Source organism: Grampus griseus (assembly GCF_964374135.1).
Source record: "Grampus griseus genome assembly, chromosome: 21".
Lineage (NCBI taxonomy): Eukaryota > Metazoa > Chordata > Mammalia > Artiodactyla > Delphinidae > Grampus > Grampus griseus.
This window is the reverse complement of record NC_139015.1, coordinates 16,815,240-16,835,627: the sequence shown is the minus strand read 5'-3', so window position 1 is coordinate 16,835,627 and position 20,388 is coordinate 16,815,240. Positions and strand designations below refer to the sequence as shown.

At 35.4% G+C, this 20,388-nt stretch overlaps 1 protein-coding gene across 21 annotated transcripts in view; it reads left to right on the top strand.

The window, feature by feature from the left end:
* PCM1 (pericentriolar material 1) overlaps positions 1-20,388 on the top strand; it is a 113,870-nt gene that overhangs the window by 63,451 nt on the left and 30,031 nt on the right. For all 21 annotated transcript variants that reach the window (XM_082680271.1, XM_082680276.1, XM_082680257.1 and 18 more), the window contains 11 exons: positions 209-340; positions 4,120-4,240; positions 5,201-5,359; positions 5,830-5,969; positions 10,828-10,962; positions 13,076-13,273; positions 14,873-14,935; positions 15,189-15,324; positions 15,622-15,782; positions 18,325-18,400; positions 18,994-19,250. In XM_082680271.1, the coding sequence (XP_082536397.1) occupies positions 209-340; positions 4,120-4,240; positions 5,201-5,359; positions 5,830-5,969; positions 10,828-10,962; positions 13,076-13,273; positions 14,873-14,935; positions 15,189-15,324; positions 15,622-15,782; positions 18,325-18,400; positions 18,994-19,250 (1,578 nt within the window). The remainder of the gene's footprint in view (positions 1-208; positions 341-4,119; positions 4,241-5,200; positions 5,360-5,829; positions 5,970-10,827; positions 10,963-13,075; positions 13,274-14,872; positions 14,936-15,188; positions 15,325-15,621; positions 15,783-18,324; positions 18,401-18,993; positions 19,251-20,388) is intronic.

Genomic DNA, 20,388 nt, shown 5'->3' with positions numbered 1-20,388 from the left:
GCCATTTTAATAATCTTATATAGCTTATGTAGCTTTAGATAAAGTCTTTTTCTGAGCAGTTTTTTAGTGTTTTATCCTAAATGTTATGTCTTCCTCATAGTTAACCTTTGAGGTCAGGAGTATTGCATTTGTTCTGGTATCTACTTCTACTTTTAATTTTGTGATTAAACACTAATGTTTTTCATATCTATCTTATTTCCTTATTTAGGACATAGTATCCAGACATATTTCTGAGAACCATGAAAAAGAAGGGGAAAACGTAAAGTCAGTGAATTCTGGTACTTGGATAGCATCAAACTCAGAACTTACTCCCAGTGAAAGCCTTGCTACTACTGATGATGTAAGCTGATAATGATTAATGAAATTGTAGACATAATTTCAGTATGCAGCTAACAAAAGTTAAGTAGGTTGTTAATAAATTGTGAGTATACCTAATATATTTGTTTTTTAGCTTTTTTAAAAAGCTGAGTGTAGTGTATTGCTTTATTTTGAGGTGAGGTATAAAATTCAGTCACAATATGACAGCAGTCAAACACCAAAAATTAATAAGTTATAAGGTCTGAAATAGCCATATTTATATCTCCTTTGTCCAACATAGGAGTTGAGTCATAATAGACACTCAGTAAAAATTGTTGTCTTCATTCAAGACATTGAGTAAACCAGACAGCAGTTAGATCAAAGAACCCTTGAGTAAATACAAGATAAATTGAGTTAGTCTTTGAGTTAGAAGAGAAGCCTAGACAAAAGAAAGCCTGGAAGAAAATGTAATTTAATATATTAAAATTGATGAAAATTTTGAGTAAAATAAAAAGGGCCTGGAAATGGAAAAGAGTGGTGAGGAAAATGTATATTTTCAATAAACTATGTCCTCCAAATAACACCTACCTCACACATACTGGATTGGATAACTGTATGGCAAACTACGAGGATATTGAGGAGATAATGAACTAGGCATTTGAAATCACCTATTTAAAGGTTCAGACCCTGATTCTGTTGTAAAAGATTATATGTGGTCCTGGGATAACAAGTACATTCTTTTTTATTTTATTTTTATTTATTTATTTTTTTGCGGTACGCGGGACTCACTGTTGTGGCCTCTCCCGTTGCGGAGCACAGGCTCCGGACGCGCAGGCTCAACGGCCATGGCTCACGGGCCCAGCCGCTCCACGGCATGTGGGATCTTCCCAGACCGGGGCACGAACCTGTGTCCCCTGCATCGGCAGGTAGACTCTCAACCACTGCGCCACCAGGGAAGCCCAGTACATTCTTTTTTATACCAACTTCAGCACCTGGATATTCATGGATAAGAGTGTCATAATTGATTAGCAAATACCTGCTATAGGTATAGAGTTGGAAACATATTACTGTGTTTCTGCCCATTGTTAATATAACATACACGTTTTTTTCTGAAAAGACAGTGTTTTCTCAAAAAGATCATCTTCTCTTCTTCATGTATAGTAATTTCCTTACAATTATTGAGGACTTTTTCTCAATTTTTGCTCTTTTATTTTACTCATGTTTAAAACAATACTTCCCCAAGTCATCTTTCCTGCTTAAAACTTTTCTTCACTAGGCTCCAACTCCTATACTACTATGAACATAAACCTGTGTGCAAGAACTACATGGTTTTGGTTGACTTTATAATGGCAAATACAAATTAATGTAACTAATTGCTACTTGGGATTAATTGTTACTTTAACTAATTGAAAATTGTGTTCTCTTTTTTCGTGGGAAATGAAAAGTGGTCCAGCTGTATACATAAAAAATAGGAGCTACTAGGTTACATTTAAGTTGATTAGGCACTGAAATAACTTACTGAGGGAGCATGAAGAGTGTCTGTTCTTAGAAATCTTTTTTATAGTAATTTTATAGCCTTAACTCCAGTGCCTTTCTTTTTAACCAAATTTCAGATAGGCGGCATTACTTCCAATTATTTTAAAGGATTTGAACCCATTGGTTTGCATCATCAACAGTAAATTTTGAAAATTAAGCTGCAATTTATGATAAAGTTAACCTGACAAGGTTTTAAAGTTAAAATTTAAAGATACAGTAATACGTTATAAGTAGGTGTCTTAGCAGATCTAGAGCAGTGCTATCCAGTAGAACTTTCTACAGTGATGGAAATGTCTTATATCTTCATTGTCTAATACAGTACCCATTAGCACTTGAAATGTGACTATTGGCACTATTGGCACTATCGAGCACTTGAAATGTGACTATTGGAATTGAGGAACTAAATTTTAAATTTTATTTAAATAGCTGCAGGGCTAGTGGTTACCATACTGGATGGATATAGAGTCTCATTCTCCACATTTCTAGGCCAAGGTCCTTTGAGTTCCATTTATGGAGCTTTTACACATACCTTTCAGAGCGTGTAAAAGTCTTCATGCCGTGAAAGAGAGAATTAAAGTAGACGTCTGGGGATTATAGTCAAGGAGGTTGAGGAATTGAGACTTAGGAAGAGGAAGAAACAATTTGCATCTTCTCCTCCAGGGTGCTATAAAATGGCAAAGGTACATCTACCTTCAAGTCTTACTTAAAGGAGTAGCAAAATGATTCCATTTCTTAAAACATGTTCCCTAATGCCTGCATTTCCTTTAATCAGGGACAAACCTGTCATTTCATAATTTAAGAGAAAACTTTAAAAGATGAGTAGCTAGGAAAGAACACAATTGTGAAATGAGTTACAGTCAAAATATAATTGAGGCTGTCTCCTAATCACGCTATACACAAAAATTAATTTGAAACTACTTACAGTCCTGGAAAAGTTAAAACTATAAAACTTCTAAAAGAAAACAAAATCATGATTTTGACATAAGAAAAAAATTGATAAATCAGCCTTCATAAAAATAAAATCTTTCTGCTTTTCAAAAGATACCATTAGGAGAAAACAACCTCAGTACATATATCTGGCAAATGACTGTGTAAAAGACAAATCCTGACTATATGAGGAACTTCTACAACTCAATTGTAAGAAATCAACTCAAAAAAAATGGGCAAGAGATTTGAACATATGCTTCACAAAAGAAGATATGTAAATGACCAGTGTGCAAATCAGAACTACGTGAGGTACTATCTCACATCCACTAGAAAGGCTGAAATTTAAAAGATTGACAATAAGAAGTATTGGTGTGAATTTGGAGCAGTTGGAACTCTCACACGGCTTGTAGGATTGTAAAAATTGTACAGCCACTTTGGAAAGCAGTTTGGCAGTTTCTTAAAAAGTTAAACATAAACTTGGCATGTGACCCAGCAATTTCTCTTCTAGGTACTCATCCAAGAGAAATGAAAACATGTCCACAAATACTTGTACACTAATGTTCATAGGATCTTTAGTCATGATAGCCTCAAACTGGAACATCAGCAGATAAATGGATAAACAAACGGTGGTATATCCATACAATGGAATACTATTTCAGCCATTAAAAAATAATGAACTTCTGAAACACACAACAACATGGATTAATTTCAGAAACATACTGAGTGAAAGAAGCCAGACACTGAAGAGTACATAATGAGTGGTTCCATTTTATATAAAGCTCTAGAACCAGCAGAACTAATGTGTGGTAATAGAAATCATATGAGTGGGGTGTAGAGGATACAAAGGAACTCTCTGGGCTGGTGGAAATGGTCTTTATATTTAGGAAAGATGGTTGCGTTGGTGCATATATTTTTCAAAACTCATCAAACTGTACACTTAATGGCTGCATTGTATGTAAATTATATTTCAATAAAGTTAATTTTAAAAAATATGAATATGCTGTCATGTTTTTCTTCTGAGACAACCAGATATCATAGTAAGGTACTAGGCATTGTTAGAGTTTGAAGATAGAGTTTCTCTGATGGTGTAGAAATAATGTTACCTTTTCCAAGATAGAATTTAATTAGTAGCTGGGCCTGTGTATTTTCATCTCCATAATGACAAAGTGTTCTGCAAGATTACTTAATATTTTAATATTCTCTGTGACTCTGTATTCAACTTTTTATAACTTTCATTATATCACAGTTTTAAGTGTTTTATGCAAATACTTAGTTTCTATGTTAAATTTTTAATATTAATCATAAAATTTTAAAAGAAATATTAGTGACTTTTATTTGTTTTTTTAAACTATAACTTAGGAAACTTTTGAGAAGAACTTTGAGAGAGGAACACATAAAATAAGTGAGCAAAATGATGCTGATAATGGTAGTGTCATGTCTGTATCTTCAAATTTTGAGCCTTTTGCAACAGATGATCTGGGTAAGCAAAATTTTTATAATCTTAGAACACGACTTTAATATAGTCTTTGAATGGCATTGATAAGGAAACAAAAGTCCAGAAAGGCAAGATGTGGTGGAAAGAATGTGGACTTAAAAGTCTATCCATCCATCAGTCTAAATTCAAGAATTGTTAACTCTTTGACTTTGGGCAAATCATCTAACCTTTCTGACTCTCTGCATATACTAAGGAAATGAGGTCCTATTTACCTTGCTATGTTCTTGTGAAAAATACACAGAACTCTCTAGCATGCCTAATAGAAGTTCAGAGAATGTTAATTTCCTTTCCCTTAAAGGTCATCCTTTAAGATCTCCAGTTAATTAGTAGGAAAAATTCAGAGGTAGCAATGCCTCATCCAATCACGTCTTCAATAAAAATGTTAACTTCATAATTTGGGTAAGAACTGAAATTTCTTAGCATATATAATTTATAGTGGGAAACCCAGGTAACTCTGAGGCATGGCACATGGCATTTTTTTACATCAGTAGTAAAACAAAAGCTTAGAGGGTTGCATAGGTCAGAGAGAAAAAAACCCAAGTCCTAAATTTGGAAAGGAAATTAGAGAAAAGAAAGATGCCCAGGTGCCTGATTCATTTTCCAGACTGTAGCACATCAAACTATACCCAAGTATTCATGGACTTGAGAGTCTGAGAGACCTGGGTTCCAATTCTTGATTCTGTATTTAACTGGCTGTGAAACCTTGGGCAGTCACTTAAGTTCTGTGAAAATGAGGGTACCATCATCTACTTTATAGGGTTATTTTAAGGATTAAGTAAATGTGATAGTGTATGCCAAGTACCCAAATAGTACAGTATCTGGAACTTGTTAAAGGTAGTTTTTCTTACCTATGTTCAGACATTATTTTTTTATTAATAAATTTTATGGAATACATGAAAAAGTTTGCTTTTATATCCTCTAGAAATATTTCTGTTCCATATGCAGGTAACACTGTGATTCACTTAGATCAAGCATTAGCCAGAATGAGAGAATATGAGCGTATGAAGACTGAGACTGAAAGTAACACAAATGTCAGATGCACCTGCAGGATTATTGAGGATGAGGATGGTGCTGCTGCCCCGACTACGGTTGATAGTTTAGAAGGTGTGTTCTTGAATTGATTAAAAGTAAGACTCATTGCTCCATATATAAAAAAATAAGAGCCCCATGTGATGTGTAATGGGGATTTTTTTTTTTTTGCGGTACGGGGGCCTCTCACTGTTGTGGCCTCTCCCGTTGCGGAGCACAGGCTCCGGGCGCGCAGGCTCAGCGGCCATGGCTCACGGGCCCAGCCGCTCCGCGGCATGTGGGATCTTCCCAGACCGGGGCAAGAACCCGCGTCCCCTGCATCGGCAGGCGGACTCTCAACCACTGCGCCACCAGGCAAGCCCTAATGGGGATTTTTTGGACCACTTTTCTTTTAATTATCAGGGGTACTAGAACTACATGGCTGTTCCATTATGTTATTTTAGCATAAAATCATCAGAGTTTAATATTCTTCAGAATTTTGCATAAGTGTATACATATAACATCATAGACTTTATTGTGCTAATACAGCATTTTCTTTTTTAAAGTGGAAACTCCTGTTATTGAAAATCATAGTTCACAGCAATCTGTAAGTGAAGTTTCTACCGTCCCATGTCCTAGAATTGATACGCAGCAACTGGACCGGCAAATTAAAGCAATTATGAAAGAAGTCATTCCCTTTTTGAAGGTAAGCAATTAATTTTTAAAAATAAATAAACTGTTCTGTATTTATTTTTAAAATTCATACCAAAGACTCCATTGTAATAAATTAAGAAAATAGGTAAACAAAAGAGAAAACTAAAAATCACTCATAATTTTGTCACCCAGAGATAGCTCCTGTCAATATTTTGTCAACCTTTCTGTAATATTTTGTCCATATATTTGTGCATTCTTCTTTTTTCAGATATTAATAATACAAACATCTTTCTGAATTGCTGTTTTCTACAGCGTATTTTTTAATGGTTACACACTGTTGATTCATTATTCATTCAAAAATATTTGTAAGATGCCTACTTTGTCCACAAAACCTGGCATATAGTAGTGAACAAGTCAAGACCTTTGCTAACATGGAGCTTACATGCTAAGATGAGAATATGGATTAAAAAACAAGTAAACATAAAACATATAAGTAGATATATATATCAGGTAGTCATACATGCCATGCAGAGAATTAAAATATGGTGATGTGATGGTGTCTATTTTTGACTGGATGATCAGGGAAGGCTAAATTTTAAAGAGGGAACGTTTAAACAGGGGTGTGCATAAGGAGCCAGCTTAAGGCAAGATCCTGCCAGAGAGAGGAAGGCCTTAAATTAGAAGCCAGCTTGGCATGTTAAGGAACTGGATGAAGGATCATGTGGCTGTAGGAAATTTGTGTGAGATGATGTTGGAGAAGGGGGAAGGGCCAGTTACATAGAACATCATAGGTATGGTTAGGAGTTTGGATTTTGTTCGAAGTTCGAAGGGAAACTCCTAGAAGATTTTAAGTAAGAGAGAAACAAAGTCTGGTTTGTTTGTGGAGAATTAAATATAGGGCTCAGAAGAACAATGAGACAGGTGAGAAATGATAATGGCTTAGACAAGGGTGTGGCACTAAAGATGGGGAGAAGTAGACAGTTGGGATATATTTTGGAAATCCGGTCCTACTAACAGTAGGTAGGGTCACCTAAAGCCCAGCACTAGATAAGAGAAGGTGGCCTAGAACTGGGGCCCAGGATAAAAGTTGTGCAAAAGAGGAAGAGCCAGAGTTGACTAGTAGGACTGCCAGCAGTGAGCTATGTTGATTGCTACTGTGAGTGCTGAGTATTCATAGAACAGAATTGCCTGTTATTTTGTCAGTTCCTGTTGTTAAACATTTATGTTTATTCTGATTTCTTTTTCACTATTATGAACAATACTTAAATGATTTAGCTAAATTTAAATACACATCCCATTTTTATTTCCTCAGAAATAATTCTTAGACATAGAATTTCGAGCTTTAAGGGTATGAATATTTTTAAGGCTTTGGGGCCTTATGTGCATTGTCCCTCAGAAAGGTTAACAATTTATATTCCTACTAACAGTGAGAATAGTAAGCTGTACCATTAATTTTGTTTAATGACAAAAGAGGAGAGAAAGAAGCGTGCAAGCCAGGCCTTCTTTCTGAGATGGCCCCTTTTACATTCTCATTTAAAGTGGAAATTTAAAAAATTAAAAATGAAAAGACGGTCTTTTCATTCAGATGTGGGAAACTCCAAAATATGTTGTCATTGGGCTCATTTCTTACAAGCTACTTGTACTTGCCAATGTGTAGGATGTTGACAACAGAAAGTTGTTTCCATATAGTTACATTTCTTCCCTTGGTGGAAGTAATTGCTTTCTTTGGAATATTTTTTTTTTCCTTTGGAATATTTTAAGAGAAGAGAGATCCTTGTAAAGGCAATTATAGAAACTGCTTTCTCTGAGGAGATGTGATAGCCAAGAGGAGAGAGAGGATCCATCTGTCTATGCCCAAATTATTCCATGTGAAAAGTGAAAAACTTAGCCTTTTCCTGGGCACCCACAGCAGCTCCAAATGGTTCTTTCTGTCTCTGCTTCCTCTTCTAATCTTTCAACTCTCCTGCTAGCGTTGCTAACACTTTTAAGGCTTTGGCACTTGCTGATACTTCTACCTGGAATGCTCTTCCTTCACATACCTGCATGGCTTTTTCCTTTGAACCCTCAAGGCTTTAATCAAATGTTACTTACTGGGTGAGCAGATCTCCCCTACTCCTTATTGCTTTTCTTTATCTTCATAGTGCTTGTCACCTTATAACCTATTTAATATTTGCTTATTTATTTTGTCTGTCTCTCTTGTTACATGTAAGCTCCATGAAGTAATGGAAGATTTACATCAGAGATGTTAAACTGTTTTGGTTACTGTCTTACCAGTGCCAAGTATAGTACATGCAGGTAGTAGGTACTCAGTAAATAATTAATTAGTAAGTGAATGGATCCACCAAACCTTGACTTTGGTTTTCAAACTGATCAAGTGTAGTTTGAAATATAGTTTGAAAACAGTTGGCCTATAGAATCCAGATCAGATTCAGCATTGCTTATAAAACTTCTATAGCCTGGTCCCAGCCTCATAACTGTTCCTTCCCACATACCTTGTATCCTACTTGACATTGTCAAAAAGGCACCTTGCCCATGTTACTTCCTTTGCCTCGAATGCCCTTCACCCTTCCTCTGGCAGTCACACCCTTGAGGACCCAGCTGAAGTATGTTAGCATGTACTTGCAGGCAGGATTTCTCCTTCTTGTAACTGCTTCTGGGATACTTGGTACATATGACAAAGTATCACAATTTTTTTGCCTGTATCTCCCCACTAGAATAATGTCTTTCTCGATTTCTTAGTATTTTCACTCAAGAAGGACTTCAGAGACTAGATGAAGGGAATCTGAGGAGATAAGACAAATACATCAGTTTCATCCGTTATTCCTGTGCCTTTATTAAAATATGTATTCACCCCCTCACATATTTATATTCCTATAAATTATAAGAATATGTATATATTCTTATAGATAGATAGGTAGATATTCATTTAAGAGTTTGAAACCATTCCCTAAAGTAAATTGACAAACTGTTCAGGTATTGCTTGCTTCTATCTTAGGCATAGACAACAAAGCATTGCCTTTTTTCTTTTAGGTTTTTGTTTTATTGTAATTCAATAAATACTTTTAAACATGGCTTTTTGGTTAAATTAGGTATATTGGTAGTGATATTTATTTGATATGTACAGTTATTTTCTAAGTGTTAAAAAATATAAATGATTTAGCTTTATGTGTAGGGAATGCGACCATCTCAGGAAATTTTATTGCATTTACAATTTTGTGTCTGATTAAGTTATATCCTTTCATAAGGATCCCCTACTAAATTTAGCATTTCAGACAATTTCTGAGGCCAACAAAATGAGTAGGACTAATGGTGTGATTTTAACTACTTTATGATGTCTCATTTCACTTCAAATCTTGACTTTTTGGGTAAGATTATAGAACTTCTTTGTTAGTGTCAACCTTACACCCAGTCACCTAAGCTAGACTTCCTAACTTTCTCTTACCCTCTATCACCTGTGAGTCAAAAATTGATGTTTGAAAAAATTGATTTTGCCCCTGAGAGCAGTTAGTTTTACTTCCTTCTCTCCAATAGCATAACCTTAATTCATATCTTTGAAGTCGAGAGATTTCACCACTGCATATGGTTTAGTTTCCCAGCTTTCTCTCTCACTGCTTTCCATCTAGATAAATACTCATTTCAAACTACTCAACATTTCCTATACCTGCCATTTCTTTTTCATATATCAGCCCTTTGTGCAACTAGTCATCATTGAAAATATAAAATGCTGTCACTCTTTTCTGCCTGACTGACCTTTCTTCAGAGCTCTGATGTGCTACCACAGCTCTTTAGGGCACCTAGTGTGTGCTTCTTTTATGATCCTTATTTATTCAGCAAGTAATGAGTATCTCCTGTGAGCTAGCAACTGTGCTAGGTGATGAGTAAGAAACAGTCCCTGCAGTTTAAAAGTATCACCTACTGGACGGTGCATAGCTTGTAGTGATTGATGTGCTCATGATCTGACTCCTCCAGTGGTATTTGATTCCTTGAAGACAGGGACTGTTGTCTTTTTTTTTTAATTGCCTGCCTTGACACATGAATTTTTTAAAAATGAGCTTCAATCCTTAGATTTAAGGGATCTTAGATATCATCTAGTTTGGCCACCTTTGGCCACACATTTAATGGAGGGGAAAAAAACCCCACAAACTTAACCTGAGTCAAGGTTAGAGGACCTGCCCAAATGAGTTTAGTGGCAGAAAGAGGATCAGAACCTTGAGGTTACTTGATAAGGATGTTTTATGGACTCACCTCAGAAAGTTAACTCTGGTTTGGATTATTATGTAGATTGCACATGTTTCTAAAGGAAGATTAAGGTGATGAAGAGAGTTGCCCAAAGGGGCTTGTTAAGAAAGGACAGTAGTTCTCAACTGGCTGTGATTTTGACCCTAATAACATTTTGTGATGTCTGGGTATGTTTTTTAGTTGTCAGAACTTGGGAGAGTGGAGGGTGCCATTAGCTTCTAGTGGGTAGAGGCCAGAGGGCTGCTAAATATCCTACAATGCACAGGATGTCAGCAGTGCCAAGGCTTAGAGAAGTTAGAAGATAACACAGAGGAAGTTGGGTGGAAGGTGAAGTGTGGTGGTGAGAGTAGTTGAAATGAACTGAACTGCAAATAGGAATACAGGCAATATGGAAACCATGGCATGAGTAGTTCCTTAAAGTACAGAAAGGAAGTGATGGAAAATGTTGAATCAGCCAGTTTCTTTTACTGGCTATTATCTGCTATAGTGAATCAAAATTTGCAAACCTTTTAATGTTTGTACGCGGGAGCTTGGCTATTCTTATGAACGAAGTTTCCAAGTGTGCATCTAAAAGCTGAAGAGCTTATGCAAAAAAAATACAATGTCATTATGTGGATTAATATTTTTTAAGCAAGATAAGTTATATCCTAACCAACTAGGACTTTTCTCAGGAGCACATGGATGAAGTATGCTCTTCTCAACTTCTAACCTCAGTAAGACGCATGGTTTTGACTCTTACCCAGCAAAACGATGAGAGCAAAGAGTTTGTAAAGTTCTTTCATAAACAACTTGGAAGTATATTACAGGTAAGAGTTTGTACTTGTATGACTTCAATAAGTACCATGCGGTTAGGATTTTTTTTTTCTGCCATTTTCTGGCATTACACAGTTTATTCAAGTAGATATTCATTCTAGCATCCATTTGGGATGACATTTTAATACTTCTTAGGTTATTGCTTACTTAGTTAAAAAAAGTTGGATTAGGGCCTGTGTCTTCATTTAACTTTATCATCTCTAAGGCCTGTCCCAACTCTAATAAAATTTTGTTTTGATTTTTCTTCTACCCAGTAAGAGCATTTCAAGTTTGAATTGTTTAAAAAGTATTCCATGATATTTTCTAAAATAATTTTTTTTACCAATCTGGGAAATTGTAGAAGCCGGAAGCTAGCTTTTGATTGTAGAGCCTTCTTAGGCTGTAACAGTAACTTTAAATTATGCGACGGTTAGTGGTTTGTAACTGGGGGCAATTTTGCCTCCCGGGAGACATTTAGCAGTGTCCTCAGACCAACAGGCAGGGAGGGGCTGGTTAACAGTGCCAAGGATGAGAACCCCTGTGTTAATGAGTAAGGATACCATAATTACTCCATATAATAAACATCTTAACAGTTAAATTCACCAGTATGTTTTCCCATTGAAATAGTTCAGTGATGTGTATTATTGCTCCAAACTAGAAAATATGTTTTTCTTTTCATCTGTATTACAGAATTTTCCTGTAAAATTTTTCCTTGCTTCCTATTCTGTGTTTAATTTAAATTTGTTTTAGAGATAGTATTTTCACTTTGTCCATCAAATTTTTAAAAACCCTAGGTTGATGTGCTTTTCCATCACTATAATTTTTCATTTTGTTTTTAATAAGACTGAAGTATAAATTTCAGGAAATCTATAATAATCTATATAAATCTATATAATCTATATAAATCTATAGTAATAGATCCTAAAGTGTCCTGGCTCTATTTAATCTAGTTGTACTAACACATAAGGAATGTAAGACATCTGTGGTGTTGCGCATTGTTTAAAAATGTTTAGGATAATTTTTAGGTAAATGTATTTTTATAAATTTAACTAGGTAACTTATTCCTACAGAAAGAAAAAACTCCATTTTAGAGTCAGGTTGAAAGAGAAACTGTTGATACTTTAAACGTTTTTGTTAATCAGGATCCATGTAGCCCTTCCTCAGTTCTGTCTACTGTTATAATTGTGGGAAGATTCCATATATTAATTTGCACGTAAGGTTTTTTTTTCCTAAGTCTAAGAAAATCCGACTGCTTTTCTTCGTATTCCTAATTTTTTTCACAAGGAGACCTACATGAAGAATAAAAGTTAGTTTACATTAAATCTTGCCCAGAGTTGAAAATTCTTCTTGAGGTAGAGATTAAATTACTGTCTTCTACTTTTTCTCTTACAAAACCTATTCAATGAATTTTTTTTCATGAAGGACCCAGGGTTTGTACTTCTCTCCATCACTGTGCTAGATAAGGTAGTTTTTTGGGAGGGAGGGGGCACTGATCATTATAGTTGTTTGCCTGTTTTCTAAATAGCATAGTCCATATTTTTAGGAAGAAAGAAAAATAAAAGTGGTTTTGTAAAAACTGTGTAGAATATAGCAGACTTGTTCATTTGATGATGCTATATTTCAACTTAAATAGAACTAAAGTTTACTTTTAGACTGATTTTGAAGAGAACATTTAAATTAGAATGATTGGCTGCCTTACATAAAGGGGAAAACTTGAAAAGTATTCTAATGGTATTTTCTTCTCTCATGGCACTTCAGCTTTTCACTGTGGTTTATATGTATATCCTCTGGCACTGCGTGGGACCTCTTCTGAGATTAGGAATCCCTTATCTTATATATTTGTGGCTGGCAGTTATATTACATAGGGACTAAAGCTAGGATGACCATTTGTTCTTTTGTATACTCTGTAAGCAGAACTAGCAAGATTCCCACTTAGTCATGTTTTTAGTAATATTAATATATCTTTTCTTAGCCTTAGTCATTAGTTTTAAGTTTTTCAATACTAAAAAGTAATAATATTGTTTTTTCATTGGTGAGTATTATAATTTAAACTTGTTGTTTGTATTGCTTTACCCACAGTTGAAGTTTACTGTAATCTTTAAAGCTATTTGGTTTATCTTTGAACAGGATTCACTGGCAAAATTTGCTGGTAGAAAACTGAAAGATTGTGGAGAAGATCTTCTTGTAGAGATATCTGAAGTGTTATTTAATGAATTGGCTTTCTTTAAACTCATGCAAGATTTGGATAATAATAGTATAACTGTTAAACAGAGATGCAAAAGGAAAATCGAAGCAGCTGGAGTGATACAGTCTTATGCAAAAGAGGTAAATTACATGCATTTTGATTTTAGGAGTAGTTATAATTAGCATATAAATATAGCTCTTGATCATTATGAGTAATTAAAATCATACTTGACCTCAGCAAAAGTAGGTTTTTTAGTAATATGAGTTAATCAGGAATGCAGGCAGGAACAGGTGGCCGGAATTATCAGATAGCCACTTCACGTTATTGCCACTTATGCAGGTTTCCAGAAGAAAGAGGAGGGCTGGGATCCGGCCCTTGGCCAGCTGCCTGCAGTGGTTATTGCCAATCCCAGTAGATGCCCCAGGAGTATTTATCACCGCAGCCAATACTTACGCTTGTTATTAGTTAGGACTTTGGTTGTATATCCCTGTAGCTGCTTATACCCTGTTAAATTAGTCTTGATCACATATGTAATTGGACGTTTTTTTCCCCTCAACTTAAGGCATACCAGGAGGCTTTTTCCCTAGACAAGCACCCTTTTCTTGACTCTAATCATGAGAGGGAAAGCAGGTCAAGACCCAAAACAGAAACAGATAACCCTTCTTTCTGAAACCTAAAGTGGATAAAGTCAAGCCATCTTTTTCACACTTTTCATAATGTTTTTATTGTAGACATAAATAAGTTTCACATCATTTCAGTCATTGCTTAGAGCTTGAAAAAAATAAAAGAGGATGATACTATAAAAAAGTGATAGGAAGGGTTGCTTTAGATGGCGGAATCACGAGGCTCCTTCAGGGGATGAAAAGGGAGGTAAGCCATGGAGGGACAAGAGGAGTTTATAATGAAGATGAAAGGGAAGAGCATTCCAGGCAGAGAGAACTGTTAAGTGTAAAGAAAGACTCTTAAGGCAGGATTGAGTGTTTTGGAGAACAGAGAGAAGGCCAGGGAGGCAGGAACACTTGAAAAGAGACGAGCATGTAGGAGATGAGGTACACAGAGGTAGGTAGGACCAAGTTATGGAACCTTAGAAACGGTGGTAGGGACCTTATATTTTATTTTGTTGTAAGCATGATGGAAACTCATGGGAAAGTTTGGAATAGAGGAGTGACATAATCTCAGTTTAAGATTTGTCTGGATATGATACTGATTAGGAATTGTAGAAGAGTAGAGATGGAAGCAGAGAGACCAGTTGTAAGGCTGTTGCAATAGTCCAGGTAAGAAATTATGTGTCTTATCTTTGAGTGTGTAACAACAGGTACCTTTGGATGATTGAGTCAATAACGCATTCTGATAGTTTCAGTGTGGATAATAAAAGTAAAGTACAGGCTGGTTCCTAGTTTTCTGGCTTGTGCATTTGGGTGGATGAAGGGCCATTTACTGAGATTGGGAAGACTGAAGGAAGGTGGGGTTTTGGAAGGAAAGGAATCAAAATTTTTGTTTTGGATTTAGTAAGTTCTTGATATTTCTTACACATCCAAGGAGATGTCCGGTAGACAGTGTTGCTTTTTGTTTTGTTCGTTTAAAAGATTTAAATGAAAGAGTTGAATTTACATTTCTAAGAAAACACTCAACTCTTTGGATGATGGTTAAAAACTGCAGCATTTGTTAAGGTTTACTGAGTACTTAAGTGTAATGATGAATGGTTACCCCTAAGTTCTGCTTAATTGATTTGCTTTTAGGCCAAAAGGATTCTTGAAGGAGATCATGGCTCACCTGCTGGAGAAATTGATGATGAAGACAAAGTATGTGCTAATAATTCTTTTGAAACAAAAGATTAAATAACTTAAGTAGCTTTTACCTTAATGTTTGAGAGCAGAGTATATCATAAAATATCCTTTCTTCTGACAGACTTTTCTTCTAAAAACAACTAAATTTAAAATGATTCTTTATATTTTTATTACATAATAACTATTATTAATTTTTATGATAGACGTACTATATACCTTTGAAAAATGTACTTTAAGGAATTAATTACTCAAATTTATTTGTGGCTAGGACAAGGATGAGACTGAAACAGTTACACAGACTCAAACATCTGAGGTTTATGATGGTGACGGTCCCAAAAATGTGAGCTCTGATGTCTCTGATCAAGAGGAAGATGAAGAAAGTGAAGAATGTCCAGTGTCTATTAGTAAGTCTGAAGGCTCTAGACTAGGTTTATACATTAGTTCTTTATAGATCGCTTATTGAAACAGTTTGGTGGAGTGGAATGATTATAGAATTAGGTGTCAAACAACTCTGAATTTGAATTTCCGTGTGACCCTGACTAAATTACCTGTCCTTTCTACACCACAGTTTTCTAGTACTTACTGTTTTGAAGATTTCAGATACTGTATGTAAAGCACTTGAGCAATGCAGGAATGCAATAAATGGTAGCTATTATTAAGAGCTGAAATTTTACTAAAAATTGTGTTATTAATCAACTTAGATTTGTCCAAAGCTGAAACTCAGGCTTTGACTAATTATGGAAGTGGAGAAGATGAGAATGAAGATGAAGAAATAGAAGAATTTGAAGAGGGACCTGTAGATGTCCAGACTTCACTGCAGGCTAACACTGAAACTACAGAAGAAAATGAACACGACGATCAGGTATTCCAGTGCAGACTAACACACCCTCCACCAGTCTTACTGTAACTACTAAAAAGCTGATTCTTTTTACAGATGTTAAAATTTACAACTTCACCATTCTCATTTTCATGAATACAAACTACTTTAATATTCTTATTGAAATCCTAAACACTATTATTATTTTTGTATTTAGCAATGTTTACATTTAAAGCACTTCAAAAAAAATGTTTTTTTGATAACAAGTCCTAAAAAACTATGTGATTACTTCAGAAGATCTGGATTTTTAAGTTTTATTTTTTCTAGTTATACGTGGAAGTGGTATGTAACAAAATAAAATCATTTCCTTTCCTACCTTCACCTCATCCTGCCCCAGAGGCAAAATTTTTTATGATTTCTTCTGCTGTTTACCTCCTTACATCTGAATAATATGTGTGTGCATTTATTCATTTATGTATTAGGCATAACCTACTGACTTCTATTATAGCAGGTGAAGATTTTTAGGTCACTTACGGCTCCTCATTTAATTATATTAATCCTGTCCACCTCATTTAATTATACCTTTTGGTTAAATCTGTATTTAACCAAATATTTAGATTTAACCAAAATATGTAACTATTACTGACTGTTGAGCTAAGCAAATATTATTTATTGCTAAGTCTTATACATTTTTTCACCTGAATTTAATAATTGTCTCAATATTTTTATTTACTCTCTTTTCTTTCATCACAAACCCAAGTCTTTGCTATGCCCATCAATAGTTTTATAAACCTCTCAGTAGAATTTTCAACATGAACCAATTAGTCAGTTTTGTCCTTCCTGGAGCATTCTCCTTTCCTGCTCCATTCTGGGTTTGGCTCTTCTTTAGACCTTTAAATAGCTACCAGCCTGGGAATGCCCTTTGTTGTTCTCTATTAGATCTCAGTTTCTGGAATCAAATCTTGCCTTTCTCTTCCTTGGTTTATTACCTCATTTTGGTGGAGCACATCCTCCAGTAGCTCTCTAAGAAAGAGTGCAAAGAATATTTTGAGACTTTATATTGTCTAAGAAAATTTAATGCTTCAGTGTTGAAAATCATTTTCCCTCAGGTCTTTGAAGGCACTGTCCTCGTCTTCTAGTTTTCAGTGTTGCCATTGCCTTTCTTTATTCTGATTCTTTGTATATATCTTTTTTTCTTTCTAGCTCTAGAAGCTTTCCCTCCATCCCCCCACCAGAGTTCTGAAACTTTACAGTGATATACATCGTTGCAGGTCTTTTTTCATTCACTACACTAGGTACTCAGTTGTCTTTTCAATATAGCATGTTCTTCAGGTTTGGTCAATTTTCTTTTATTTCCTTTATTTCTTCCTTACCATTTTCTCTTCTTTTCTTCTGGAATAAATGTTATCAAACGTTATTAGCTCTCAGGGTTGATCTAATTTTTTCCTCTCTTTTATTGTCTCATTGCTCTTTCTCTTTTACTTTTTGGGAGATTTCTTTGACCTTAATACCTATGTGAAATTATTTTTATTTCAGCTGTTACATTTTTAATTTCTAAGTACTTTTTTCCTGATTGTTACTTTTTTATAGCACCCTATTACCTCATCGAAGCAATATTTTCTCTTACCCACCTAGAGGCTTTCTTTAAATATCCACTGTACCTTTGGTGCTTATATTAAAGAATAATACATCAAAAAGCCAGTTGGGGTTCTTTTGGGCTTCACCATAGGGTAGCCGAGTGTATAGCTTTTTGACAGAAAATCTCAAATGTTAATTCCTATTGGTCTTTTCTCTGGGGTGGTTTAGTTTCTCCAAAGTAGGGAGGGTCCTCCGGTATCCTTCTGCCTCCTTGGCTGTTGGTGTTCTGCAGTTAGGTGTAGGATTAGGGCTGAGGGTCCCACCTCTATACAGACTTGCACTAGATCTTTCTGTTTCAGTGTGACACTTTATCCTGTCTTCACTTGTGCTTTCTGCAGCCTACCCCTTTCCTGGTGGCCCCTGGTCTGAGGCTCACTAGTTCATTTTCTCCAAAACATAATCTCGCATTTTCTGTTGAGCCTGGGAGAGGGAATCTAAACGTCCACATATTTCTTAAACAGCTTCAAACAACCACCAGCACCGTCCCCTTGTCACCAGCTCCCACCCCACTACTGTACTCCTTCCTTCCTAGAATCTGGTACACCCAGTTATGAGGTGAGTCTTCAGTTTTCTGTCCTCCTGCAGAAGGCACTTAGCTCTGTTCATCTTTCTCTCCTCCTCGTCATTTCCTCTTCCTTTCACTTAACATCTGCATATAAATAGGTGTCTTTTAGTTTAAGATAGAGTCTGGTCTGAAAAAAAACAATGAAAACTAGTGGAGTCCATAACATTCAGTTCCTTGTGTTACTGTGAGGCTAAGAAGAGGAGCCCTTGTACTGAGCTGCCTTGGAACTGCAGCCACCGCCTCCTCCCTGAAACACTTTTAGGAGGTGTTTTAAAATTCCCCTGTCTGAGGTCTCAGGGTGGACATACCACACTTACCAAGCATCTCCTGTATAGTGACCATATATTTAGGCCCTACTATTAAGACATCACTTCTTCCTTCCAGGTTCCACAGCATGATTTTGAAAAATCAGCGGAAAGCAAAAATGTCCCATCGGAACAAGAACCCACTACTAGTAAAGGTAAGAAATCTAAATAAGTTTCAATGTTAAGATTATCTGAAGTGCCCTTTATGTGCTTAAAAACAAAAAAATCTAAATTCTTTGAACTTCCATTAGAAGTTCAAAGGTGTTTTGGACCTGATGTATGTCTTTTTTTTCTCCATAAATCCTTTGTAGAAAACACGAGGGCTTTGTTTCTGCCAACAGCTGTTAAAGAATAGTTGACAAATATTTAAACACAGAAAAAAATTTTGTAAGGAATGTATCTTTAGATACCAATGTGGGGGATTTTTAAAAATTAAGTTAAATTTTAAAAATTAAATTTAAAAAATTAAATTAAATTAAAAAATACCCATTCCTGGGCCTGACTCCTGAAAATCCTATTTCATTAGAAATCAGGTGCATTTCAGGTATCTAATATTTAAAGCATCCCCAGATGAATCTGGTCAAATAAATTTGGGAACCATTGATAAGGATAATTTCTAGTTGCCTTTTCTTTTGGGTCTTAAATGTCTTGATTACTCTCATTTATACTGTTTAGTCTTTATTTGGTATAATAGTAAATTTAATGACAGTTGTATTACACTAATGTTAAGACTTTCTTTTGATGACAGATGACCAAGATAGCACTCCTGTGAAGCCCTGTTACCTCAATATCTTGGAAAATGAGCAACCTTTAAACAGCACTGTCCAAAAGGACGCTCTTACTACCATCGATTCATCTAATCAGCCTAACGCTTTGCCCTTACCTTTAACTGAAATTGAAACCTTGGTGCCTAGAGTCAAAGAAGTTAAATCTGCCCAGGAAACTCCTGAAAGCTCTTTGGCTGGAAGTCCTGATACTGAATCTCCAGTGTTAGTGAATGACTATGTATGTATCATTTGCATTTCATTTCTGTGCATATTTTTTCATTTTCAGGTTAACATTTCTAGTATATAAACACAACTCTGCTTTGTGTTTAGGTTTAGAAACTGTCGGAACATTTTTATTTCTTACTCAGATTTATTTTAAACTTGAACAGAAGAGTGATAGTGAATTAAGATGACCATCTCAAAACCTAAAATTCCACTTTTCATAGTTTTGAGAAGCAAAGAGATGAGTTTTATATGGAAACCTTGAGGGAGTTCAAGTTCAGATCTAAAGGGGTAGTGATATGTGAATCATCTCTTACGCCATCCACGCTTGACTTCTCAACAGTTTGGTACACTTCATAATCTTTGATAACCCTGAAAGTTTACATTTGGGATGGGAAATAAAGCAGTTTGACAGCACTAGAGTCCCTAGCTCTGTATAGGGAATGACAGAAAAGTAAGCTAGCAAATCTGCATTTATGATGTAAGTAGCTGAGTTTAGTTTTACTCTGGACGTTTGTTTCAATTTAATTTTATAGCAAATAGGTTTTTTTTGGTGGATCCTTGGGCTGTATATGTTGTATATACTTTACTTTTTCTTGTCAGTAAAAATGAAGGGATTTGTAATAATGTACCTTTAGGTCTAAAGAATGTGTTTCACATATTTTTTAATTAACATCAGTTTTCTGCCCAAAGATATACTTATGATTTCACAGCTTCTCAGCAAGGGGGCTTATAATACTTCAAAACATTCGTAGAAAGAGTACTCTCTTAATTGTTTTATTTGCTTCACTACCTGTAAAATTTTGCATTTAAAACTGAAAGTTACTAGATTTGTTCTTGTTATCATTTGATGAGTGCATAGAATTACTGTAGGAGGCATTCAATCAAAATTAACTTGAAATTAGATCTTAGAGGGTCTTGAATTTGAATTTTAGGCAGGGAACACTACTGAAGGTCTTTGTGCAAGAAAGTGAAATGGTCAAAGTCACTGTTTTTGAAGATGAATCCGATGACTATGTAAGAAGTGTTGTCAAGGAAGCTGTGTTAGGAGCCTCCATTATCATATAAATACAAAATGAGCTGAATAGAGAGACATGGGTGAGAAATGTTTCAAGAAAAAGAAAAACCTAAGGTTTCTACTGGGTAATTGGTAG